At 41.3% G+C, this 12,216-nt stretch overlaps 1 protein-coding gene across 1 annotated transcript; it reads right to left on the reverse strand.

Annotated features, from left to right (window-relative positions):
* Nucleotides 1-267: 267 nt before the first annotated feature.
* On the reverse strand, nt 268-11,907 carry LOC106936189 (isthmin-1-like). The gene is made up of 6 exons (XM_015017034.1): nt 11,896-11,907; nt 7,855-8,073; nt 3,982-4,222; nt 1,749-1,892; nt 1,580-1,669; nt 268-1,294 (listed from the first exon to the last, which is right to left on the reverse strand). The coding sequence occupies exons 1-6, from the start codon at nt 11,905-11,907 to the stop codon at nt 777-779; spliced, it is 1,224 nt and encodes a 407-aa protein (XP_014872520.1). The 3' UTR covers nt 268-776.
* Nucleotides 11,908-12,216: the final 309 nt, after the last annotated feature.

Genomic DNA, 12,216 nt, shown 5'->3' on the forward strand with positions numbered 1-12,216 from the left:
CGTTCGTTTGTTGGAATGTACTAGTCAAAGTCCAGACCTAAATCCAAATAAGAGTCTGTGATTGCAGACAATCTATATTTAATCTGCACTGAAGCCGTTTTTTTTGCCCTTAATATTACATCCCAATAAAATAGTTTGAAGTTTGGGCTTGTAAGAGTAGAAGAAGTGTAAAAAATGCTCACAGAGCTCGAATGCTTTAGCAAGAGAGAAAAAAGAAAATAGAAAAAACCTTTATGTGAAAGATAATCTAAAATCACAGACACCCACCACAATCACAGCTACACTTTAATAAATACTTTACAAAACTAATGCAGGCTTTTTACAATGAACTGCCTCACAGACAGAATATTACAGAGGTACATGAACGAAACAGAAATGTGCATGCTAAATATTCATACCCACAAGCTTACATGGATAAAACCTGCACAGAAAATTATTAAAACTGAGCCGCTCTGTCCTTTGGCCCGTTTCTGACCAACACATTCCTGGGAGACGGCGTCTCATTACTCTATCACTGCAACATCTACAGAGACAAACTTGGACACAGTCTAAACTGACGTTTCTATCATAGTAACTTTCCCTTTAAAAAAAAAAAAAAGAAATTTCTCCCTTTTTGTGACCAACTCTGAGTAACATTTTGCAGCAACATTATAGAGGAGTACCTTTTAAAACGGAACTTGTCACCAAAGCAGAAAAAACGGACGACAGGTTTATGACAAGTGTGCTTCTTGTGAGGATGCATGAGTCTCTGAGTCTAGTTTGAGCTGCACAGTGGGCTAGAACTCCCTCGCTTCTTCAAACTGTTTGTAATAATCCTCATCCTGAGGATTTTCTGGACACTTCTGGCCATTGTTTGGCGGCCTGGCCTGGTTGTAGCGGCTCCAGTCTCCTTTGCAGATGATCCAGGGCAGGATGTCCACCTTGTAGTGCAGGTCTGCGGAAAACTCTGTGCTGATGAGGTTGGGCGTGCCGGCCCCTTTGCCGCGGGTGATGAGCTTCATGCCGTCGTCGTAGCAACAGTGCTGCGCAGCCAGGGTGGTCGACTCCAGGGTCAGCATGGAGCGGATGCAGTAACGGGCCGTGGGCTTGTAGATCTCCAGCTTCTCTTTTGGCCCGCTGGCGTCTTTCCAGCGGAAATCGCGCCGTGTGAGGGGGTCGTGCACGTCCGCCGTGCTGTACGCCACCTCGGTCGGGTAAGAGCAGGGACAGCTGGGAAGGTCGTTGGCCACTTTCGTCATGTACTTCTTCAAGAACTCACTCTTGCAGTTCATCCATCGCTCACAGCTGTCTGTGTCTGGAAGAGATAATGTTTGGTGGCCAGCATTAAAGTTTAAATTCAGAAGTGTGAGCAGGAGTAGCATTTTCCACAAGTGTGTGGTTTTACTGAAGACTTTAGGAACATTGGGATAAAAGGTGGGTAGAGATGAAAGCTTTGGCCTTCATGCCCTGCAGCACTTTCACAGTAATGGCGCTAAATGGAAGCATACCAACTGTGTAGAGGAACATTCTCTGCGATAAAGCAGTCGCATCTATAAGAAGGATGGGGTGGAGGAAAAAAAGTAAACGGACAAAATCTTACCAACACCAAAGAGCTCTGTGGCGTTGAACTCATTTTTCCCAGCCAGCAGGCTCACTTCAGTAGCTGCCGTCTTGAAGGCGTCTTCAAAACCTTAAGGGACAAGGATTGAATGAAGAATGAGTGGGTTTTGTTTTGCTCCTTACAAGGATAAAAACAAACAGGAGATTACCTGGACAGTTGGGCATGTCGCAAGTCCGGGACTCTGTGGCCGTACAGGCATACCCACAGGACCTGGTTCTCTTCTGGTTGCCGTTTCCACAGGTGACACTGCATGCTGACCAGCTGCTCCAGTCTCCTTCACCATCCATGTAGTCTTGGATCAGAGAAAGGAAAGACAGTACGATTTTTTAGCACAAATACAGACAAAATCCTAGAGTTACAGTGCAGTTCAAAAATGTTCATGCATGTATTTTTCACAATTTGTAATGTTATAAAAGCAAACTTCAATGTATTTTACATAAAGTAGCAGGACAGTACTACATATGGCATGTATTTTTCTGCTTCCTTCTTAACCTCAATATTCTTTAATAAAATCTAGAGTAAAACCTTCCTTCATCACTACATTGCTAAACAGACAGCATCGTGAAGACCAAGGAGCATAGGACATAGGTCAGAGATAAGGTGGAGAAACCTAAAGCTGGGTTAGGTCATGAAAACAATATTCCAAACTTTGGACATCTCAAAAAGCTATTGTCAATTGAAAAAATGCAAATATATCAAGACATGGCTGCATGAACTTAGGCTGGTGTAGGTAGAAGCAGGAGGTCAATGGTAGCTTGTACAAAGGAAATCAGACCACTAGCCATGTACTCCACAAAACTGACCCTTATACAAGAGTAGCGAGTACAAATCATTGTTGAAGGAATGTCAGAAGTATTATCATTTACAGTTTGCCACGTGACAAACTCAGTAAATGCGTAGAAGAAGGTTCTCTTGGCAAAAGAAACCAAACAAAACTTTTTAATCTGCATGCCAAATGGTATGTGCGGTGGAAAACCAACACTAGACACCATCCCCGTGATAAAACTTGGGAATGCATTTTCTCACCAGGGGCAGTTAAATTGGTCAGAGTTCATGGGAAGATAAATGGCGATAAAAATCAGAGCAATCCACAAAGAAAACCTGCTAGGAGCTTTAGAAACACAGGGAAGTTTTACTGTTTCTGTAGGCAAAGGATAGTAACGATACAGCCAGCTAAATATGTTTAAATCAGATCCTGTTCAATGATTCAAATAGCCAGTTACATTTTTGATAATTTTCATCCAAACATATGCAAAACTTTTTAGATTTCGTGTATGTTCCTAATATAAAATCCCAATAAAATATATTTCTATGTGTGGGTGTAGTATGAGAAAATACACAAAAGCCTTCTAACAAAGGTTCAATGACAAATTTTAGTGCACATTGAACACCTCATAGCTGCTGTATGCTTAACTCCTTAATTTGAAAATTCAAAGTGAAATGACAGCAAATGCAAACAGAGAAGCAGTTACATAAGGTTCACCTTGTCCCACCACCGCCGTGACTCTGCCACACACATTGATCCACGTTTGAAAAGCCATATTTAATAAGAGAGAAACATTAATGTGGCCATTTTGGGATGCAAGCATTTCTGGCTGGCGTTCAAACCACCCTATATATCCTCCATTTGCCCTTCAGCATACGCATTTTTTCAGTAATATAAACCACGTTAGCCATATTCAGTCAAGACAAAAATCTGAATTCAGGAAGAAAAAGAAAATTCTCAGGCCACACGTCAGATGAATGATTGTCCCATCGGTGCATCATTAACTTTAAGACTATGACAGTAATGCAGATAAAATATTTCATGTCCATTACTGTGGTGTAAAATACAGGAAGAATGATGGAGATGACCGCAGCGATAAGCCAGAGGCATTTAACAGGGGTTATGGTTTACTAAATATCAAACATCTTTCCTCCAAACACCCCAGTGCAAGTGAATAAAACGACAGAAATTCCTGTTTGACTGTGTTGGTTTGGGCATGCTTCAACATGGGCCGCACTGTATGACAGTGAGCATAAATTCTTTCATGGCAGATTTATCTGTGGGGTTTGCTTTTGGAGAGCGTGGTTCGAGTCCCTAAGAGGCCCTAATGGTGCTTCCGGCTCCTTGACTGTGACTGAACTTTGATGCAACGACGCAGCTAGCTTTGCGCCACAGCGGAATCTGTCCCATAAAAACGCGCAAGGGCTTCAATCGGGGCTTGCCTAGGATGACTGCCCTTATTATTCTGACAGCTTAAATCAGTAAATCTGCAAATTACAGATTCCGCATCAGACCGCGGCCATCTGGGAAGCAGTGCTCAAATAAGAGCCCCATTGGAGCCGGTGACATATCACGCAAACACAAACAAATACCCACACCCTGCTGTCAGTCTCACCGTATTCGGTTTGAGCTTTACTTCCTCTCCTGTCCCAGTCTGACGGCGGCCTGAGAAAGTTGCTGTCCTCCGTTTTTCTCCCATAGGAGCGATCGTGCTCCTCTGTTTGATGAGAGGACGAAGAGGAGGTGTGAGGCCACCAGTTTCTCCAGTTGGGGGAGGCCCAGTTGGGCTTGCTCTCCTTGCGTAGTCCTCTCTCAGGTTCATGGCCCTCTAGTCCATCCACCACTTCAATGGTCACCTGTAGAGATAAATGATAGCTCATGACAGTTATACTCATTGCCATGCCATGAACCTGGAAGATTAGATTAAAAACAAGTTAGCACAGGGAAGCCAAAAGTTAAGTGATGATGATGTCAAAGCTGTCAAAACATTTCCAAGGACACCATTTGTCACACAACCTACTCTTGATTTTCTTAAAACAAGTTGTTTGTCCCTAAAAAGTCAATTGAAGTTAATGCAACACCTGCAGTGGTTGCAAGCAAAGTCAAAACGGTGAGAGAGCATCTGCTGCCGAATGTTCTCTCATTCATTTTGCTCAGCCACTGAGAAAGAAAACAAGCACAGGTCCCAATTATCTTCCTGGAGGAATATTGTGCCCCCAACTACGATTCGAGCTGTTTCATACCCATAAGGCAAAAAGGGTTTCCAGCAGACATTTATACGTTTTCCTTCCGTGTGTTTACTTCTAGAAATTCAGCCACCTTTTCTTTCACTGGTGTTTTTGGCTAAAGCATTTGTCATGTCCTTTTACTCTCACCAATAAGCATCCATCTTACATATTTCAGTCAATGTTGTTCTGATCATGCAAACAATTTGTTTTATGTCTCCAGCCATACAGGGACATACTTCAAGAAGGTGCTATTATTCTCACATACTGGGGTGTTTTCTTGTTTTAGTGGCCGTGAATTAAATGGTTCTTTCCGTTTCAGTAAAGGGAGTTTCAGAATGATGCTTAAAAACTACCAGAAAGGCCAACTAATTTATGCTTAATGTTTAAGATTTTTATGGAGGGGTTGTCTAAAATTGATATATATTCATCTTAAAGATACGAATGATAACATCGGATGCAATAAGGAGGCCCTTTCTGTTGCCCCAGCACACAGCATCGCTCCCTCCCCCTTTCTGTCCTGACACATGTGCCTCCCATATGAAGGGGGGGGGGACACCACCCCTGCCCTCCCACCTCTCCGGCTCTCTCCACCTAAACACAGAGTTCAAAGGGCTACTCGGCCTCCTCCAGACCATGAAAGCCAGATGAATCCCAGGATCAAAGACACCCCCTCCTCCTCCTGCCTTGCTCCCACAGCCTCACGCCCTTGCTCAATTGGTTGCTTTCTCTCTTCCCACATCTTGAGATGTTAATACACTTTGTTCTTGCTCATATTTAGCAATGATGCCCTCAGAAATGGAAAGAGCCCCCTTTGGTGGATTAGACAGGAGAATGATTTAAACATGGCAGCCGTTATTCAACCATCTGCTTCACTGAGGGATTTATGACCAAGGGCCTGCCACACATTTACATAAGGCTACCGTCCATCTTCCTGCACGTGGTTTAGTGCAGCAGTGACGCTCTGTTGGTTAGTCTCTGCCTTTCAGCTGTCAGCATGATTGACGTGGAGTCTCTCCTACGCTTTACTGGGATCCAGGAAGTGTGAAAAGGGGCAAGGGTAGAGAAGAAGGATGGAGAAAGAGGAAGAAAGAGGGTGCAACGATGTGCACCAGACTCTTCTCCTTCCTGTTACCTCTTTTCCTTCATTGTTGCGTCGCCAAAGCTTAAAGGGGTAATTTTAAATTCAAAGGTTATAAAGAGTTAACATCTTACCTGCAGTAGATAATCTTCTTGTTACCCTAATTCATATCATAAATCCAAATTAGCTGGACTTGGTGGCTAAAGCTAATATTTAATCCAAGAGGGCTCAAGACTAAAAAGGACTAATGCCGTCTTAGAGCACCACCTGCAACACAGAGCTCATGAGATGATCTGATACATAATGCGGCGTATCAGGTGTATCGCCTATATTTGCAGTTCAGCATTTACAGCTTTCTTTCCGGTGGAACGCAGCTTCATTTTTTTTTTTTTTATGGAAAATCAACATATGCCTCAATTCCTTTCACAGAGCAAATAAAAAAATATTTAAGAGCTCAGACGCTTACGTTACTTTACATGCTGGACTGGCTGCCATTTGCAAAGGAGCTAACCCATGGGATTAATTTCCCCTGGTACTGATTGGCTGCACCCCCCAGGTGTCTACTGTACAACACCAACGTGGTCTGTGGGCTGTTTTATTGTTTGCATTAATCCAGTGATTATTTACACAGGAAATGTACACCACCAGTGGTGATAGACTGCTACAATATTTTTTGTTTTACTTTTGTTTAGATAGTTTCTCTGATCTGAAGTTCTGTACATGATTGTTAGTGTTTTTTTTTCACACAGGAAGATCATTAGTGGGGCACAACATCCTAGCTCACTTCCCTGTGTAAACAATCGATCCAATGCAAACATGATGACAGTTTAGAAGGCTTCACCAGGATAAAGTCAGTTCTAAAAATATAAAAGTGGTTTGAGTAAATACTGTTATATTGACCTTTACACAACCTCACTTTAAATTGGAATGGTCATTGGCGGTCTACCACCTCTACCACAGAGTAAATCATTTACAGATTACGTGTTAATAACAAACGTAGCGATGGTTTTAAGGTTCCTAAAACAGGATTCCCAGGTTTTTTAGCATTTTAGAGATGAAGAAAATCTGCTTTGGTTTCGCAACAGCCTGGACAATCTGTTAGCTTTGGCCTCTGGGAACATAGTGAATTGGTCTGTTTGTAGCAGTTAAAGTGAACTTTATTGATTTTTACCCTTCTTTAATTTTTTACGAGGTAGATACTTTGACTGGAATACCGGTCGTGTTCCATGCTTAGAATGCATTTCACGCTTTGGTGATGCTTTGTCTCCTTCTTAAGAGTTCCCTGTAATCATCAGCTTTAGTGTAAAAACCCATCCAATGCAATCAATGATGGCTGAAAGGGTTAAAAAAAATTGCACCCCCACGCATCACCATAAGGTTTTTGACTGTAATGGTTTTAATGTCTCTGAAGTCCATTTTGATTTCAGACCATATAAGCGGGACGTAAGCCTCTAGGACCACCTCACAAAAATATTAGTGGTTAGTGAAAACTTTTGTCTCATTGACCCACAATGCTTTATATGCTACATCCACAGTACATGCTTCAAACAGGATGATCATTGTGGGGGACAACCTCCTACCATTGTAAATGTAAATTGTAGTAAAGTGTTAACTTTAGTCACCTAACGCCAATAAGTGAAAACACCTTAAAGTTGCATAAACTGCTATTAAGGTATTTTGGTCTAGCCATTAGCTTTAGTTTTCCACAAAAAATAAATAAATCTGAGCAGTCTTGGTCTAAAAAGACACAAATATCAAGTAAAATCTGATTGAGGGATGTTCTGCTCTCGTTATGTTTGACTTGGGAAGATTGTTGGTGTTGCACCACCTCCTCTCACAATTTCCTGTGTACGTAATGAACAGTTTCTATGTAAATAAGTAGTAGATGCAAATTGTTTTAAAAATGTATTTTGTTTTATGACATTTTTTTTAGGTTAGAGTTGTAGTAGTCCAGTTTTTTCTTGGTCCCTCTTAAACTAGCTGCTGATTTCAGACTCTGGGACCAACTCCTCTGCGTTTACTGCTAAACGAAGACGCCAAGAGAGTTATCTACTGCAGGCAGGACATTAACTGCTTATCAACATTTCACAGAGCCTCACTTCAAAAATCCTAGAGTGTCCCTTGAAGTAAAGAAAAGCATCAAAGTGCATCAAACAGCAGGTGCACAGGCACACATGTTCACCTGGATGTTGGGGTTCTGTCCATTGATATCGGCTTTGGAGAGGTCCGGAAAGTTATGCAGATCCAGGAGGAAAGCCCCAGGGCCGTCCTTGTGTACGTTGCTGCCGTGCACCCAGGGGAGCGTTGCAGGCTGATGGGCTGGCCGGTGCTCTGCACCAGACCTCCGGTCTTCAGGAGCCAGCTGGACGAATGACCTACTTCTTGCATTTAAGGTGTTTTGCTAAAGAAGAGAAAGAAACAAACATATGCATACAATTGAAATGTATTTGGAGTAGATATAGAATACATTTAATTCCTGTTTTTGATCATTTTAGAACAAAGATCGCCACATTTTTCTTTCACACAGCAACACTGGATGAATTTCTGAGTTCATGCGAGTTCGACTCTGAACCCAGACAGAAGAACTGTCTGCTTCAATCAAAATAAAATCTATTCTGAGCCTGCTTTTAGGTACTATGTACGTCCTGACTGTATTTTTCCTTTTTTTATCCTGACTAAATATGCTGCAACTTTACCATAGTAATATGTTGTGTACATAGCATGTTCTGCTGTCTTGCTGCCTAAAAAAAGAGCTATGTAAGAGTGATGGTTTTCCTGCTCTGCTATACGGAAAAACCTAAGCAAACATTGCAAAAATAATTACATCTGCCTTCTTGAAGACAGAAAAACATTTGGTCTTCTGACAGGGTGTTGTAAATCCATCCCATAATGACAGCTGAGGTATATGTCCTCGATCAGGTATGCACAGAAGGAACAATTATTCCTAAATTGGACAGACAGCCATAAGTAGTCTGCAATCATCCATTCTGGGATGGCAGAAAATAAGATCAAAGCAAGGCATCAATCATGTTTCTTGTTTTTCTTTTTTTCCTTTTCTTCCCTTCCCAGTGTTTTTGTGGCCAGACCGAGGCCTGAGAATATGGAAGCGGTGCTGCACGGTTGTGGTGGCCTGTCACAGACAAAGTGTCAGCCCAGCCACATTGTGGCGGGCATAAAAGCCCCCACTGGAGCTGTTTGTGTGGAGCCAAGGTGCACTCTGGAGCAAAACGGATGCTGTAAATGGAGCTGCACAGCAAGGGAGCCGGGATTATAAATGTACATTTAACTTCTGTTGAGGAGAAAGCAGCTGCATTGCTTTTTTAAGATTAACTTAAATGTGACAAAACGTTACAGAATTCCTGCTGCTGAATGATTCATTTAGGGAAAGAAACATGGATTTTTCTGCGACCTCTTGGTAAAGAATTTAGCTTTTTTTTTTTTTCTGGATAATGGAATGATTTGCGTATGAGGATTCATGTAGAAAATTATAATATTTGTGGGAAAAGAAATCATAAAACTGAACCCAGTTTAAAACTCTAGCAGTGTTGTTTCCAAAACCAGACACTTATGGCTATGAGCTCTGTAAAAGAGAATTTAAAAAAAAATAATAAAACGATTTCAGGAGCCCCATTTATGGTTCAGCAATCTGCTCTTTACGTGAACATTACAGAGCTCTCGCTGCTTCAAACAAAAGTACTTGGACTTTGATTTGCCCATGTGATAACCCCGCCTTTCATGTTCCCAGTCTTCAGATTTCACTCGTTGGCTGTAACTGAGCTCCGCCGAGGGAGCAACCGAGACGAAGCATTCGCAGGTTTAATCACAACGTAAAACGCAAACATACAGCGGCGTAATACAAAAGCAGGCGTCTCATCTGTGTAGTCTGTCTCAGCAGGGGCCACTATCAATATTTAACAGCAGAAAGAATGGATATTTATTTTAACACAGCATATTATTAATATCTGGCGCTATGACAAATATCAGGGCTGTTTTAGCAAACATAAGTTTTAAGAAATTAAAGTTTTCTTTTTTAGCAGATTATTCACCCATCCTCCTATATTGTTTTCAGAGGAATATGACACACGTGTTAATGAAAAAAAAAACAAGTCCTTTCATCATTTTGCTCTCAAACACAACCTTATAGGTAAAGAAGCACAGAATAACCCCATTTAAATGTGCAGCCAGCTTTGACAGCCGGCTGCGTTATAGTTTTCATCGCTCATATGTCGAGGAGCATCCTTTCATTTGGAGATCAAAAGTGACACACCAGTCGTCCGCTCATCTGGGGCCTCCCAGGATGTCTCACTGCCCCCAAACCCTGACTCTCAAAAGGCATGAATGAACACTTGTACACAAGCCACCTCCTTTCTTCCCTCACAGTATCTCTTCTTCTTCATCGCCTTCTTTTCCCGCTTCCTCCCTTTTTTTTTTTTTTGGCTTTACATTGTGAGGAGCTCCTTAAAGGGCCATGACTATGTTCAATTGGGAGCCACTCAGTTCTCCCCCCCCACCTCCCACCCCACCCAGGGAACTGGCAGGAAATTAAGGCAGACTACACGGTACCACATGGTTTTCAGCAGTGGTGGAGAAAAAACAAACAAAAAAAAAGAAATCATCCTTCCCGTCTCACACATCTAAAAGGTGGATGCAAATGAAACTGAAAAGGTACATAGTTTAAAGTAACCTTTGACAAGAGAGGACATAAATAAGCTAAAGTAAATTCTTTTTTGCTGCACTTTTGTTAATTTGACACCTTGTTTGGTTGACAATGCATGACCTGAGCCGTGACAAGCATGGCTGCAGAATGACATCACTTCTTTTCATTAGAAGTCAGTGAAGCTTATCTATACTTTATGTGCAAAAAAAAAAAAAAAAAAAAAAAAAAAAAATTCAAGGTTTGTTTCATTTTTCATTGCTAAAGGAATTTCTAGGATAATTGAAATGTGGGGTGATGAACTTGGGATGAAGAGTTCAGAATCCCTCCTTTGATTTCTCAGAATAATCTCCCCGCTGCTCCTCTTCCTGCTCATCCAATTCAACATTTGGCTGGACGACAAATATTCAATAAATTCCTGGAATACCTCCTCAGCTTTGTATGGCCTAACATCCAGGAAAACACAGACTTGAAAATGTGCACCTCAGTTATTAGCTGTAAAAAAAACAAACAAAAAAAAAAACATACCTGACATGTTTTTATTTTACTTGAACAGAAATCTTTCCAAGGAAGGTACATATTTATCTGCTACATGGGATGAGCATTTTAAATACTCTGGAAATTGAAGGATGTTTAAGACTTACAAACGCTATTGTTTGTAAGTTTTAAAGCTTTGGTCAAAATCCAAAGCTTTAATAAGAGGCAAGGGGAAGACATGCAAACCAACAACTGAACCCAGGGCAGCTGCACTGAGGACTCAGTGTCTGCACATGGGGGCCATGCAGCGCCTTGAGCGCTGTGACTGTACGTCTGCATGACGCTCATGTTAAAATGGGCAGTTAAGCCAGTAGACACGTCTCAAGTGGTGTCATGCTGACAAGTGTTTTCCCGTTGAGGCACGGCCTCACCTGAATCATAGAGGAACCACTGAAAACAGCAGTTTGACCAGATCAGTTTACCGTGAACCACAGCGGATGTTATCGCACTGAAAACACACGTCACATGGTACAGAAAGTGTAAACGTTTAAATTAAGTGAACATTTTAAAATGCATAACGTCTAGGGTACAAAAACTCTTATTTTTTCTGGATTGTAGTTGTGCGTTTGACCCAGTCGATCATATAATAATATTTAATGGATGGGAAAAGCTGGTGAGATAGTAAAATTGACTTAATCGACGATCTGCAACTTTTACAACCCAAAGAGTCATTTTTACCCACTGTCCTGCTAAATAAAACTCATTTAGAGCCAAAAATGTTACATGATTTTTTTTTTAAATCAGTGAAAATAAAACACATATGCCCTTTGAAAAGAGGATGATTCATTTTCTTTTTAAAAAGCACAAGAAAAATATACTATTGTACTTTAGGAATTACTTTATTACTGTAATTGCATGCATGAAAAACTAAGAAAGCTGCCAAAACCTGCATCTGTGCATTAAAACAAACTGCTTGGTTCTTTAAAGGTTTATATCCAAAGCTATAAAGAGCCACTGTGGAAAGTCCAAAGAGCCACTTGTGGCTCTGGAGCCACGGATCAATAAGATCTTAACACCTGGTCAAGAACTTACTTGACTGCCCATGACGATACTGCGGATTGATCATGGACATGGAAAAAAAATCTAAGAAATCAGTTAGATTTCTTTATTCGCTTAAGCGAACAAAGGTCATACATGAGGTTCTCCGGGGCTATTTTGTGGGACATTTTTATGCCGAACCAGAACTCACCTCTGCTGTCTTAAAAATATTCCAAACTCAAGAGTATCACAGTGGTTTTAAAGCAATGCCATTTTATAAACTCTTGTCACATTTGCATTGGATTTTATGATTATATGGGAATTGCAGTTAGGAGATGGGGTGCCACCAAAAATCATCCTGTGTGAAACATGCAT

The sequence above is a fragment of the Poecilia latipinna genome, unplaced genomic scaffold, assembly GCF_001443285.1.
Source record: "Poecilia latipinna isolate Pla-1442-1.1 unplaced genomic scaffold, P_latipinna-1.0 Scaffold2093, whole genome shotgun sequence".
NCBI lineage: Eukaryota > Metazoa > Chordata > Actinopteri > Cyprinodontiformes > Poeciliidae > Poecilia > Poecilia latipinna.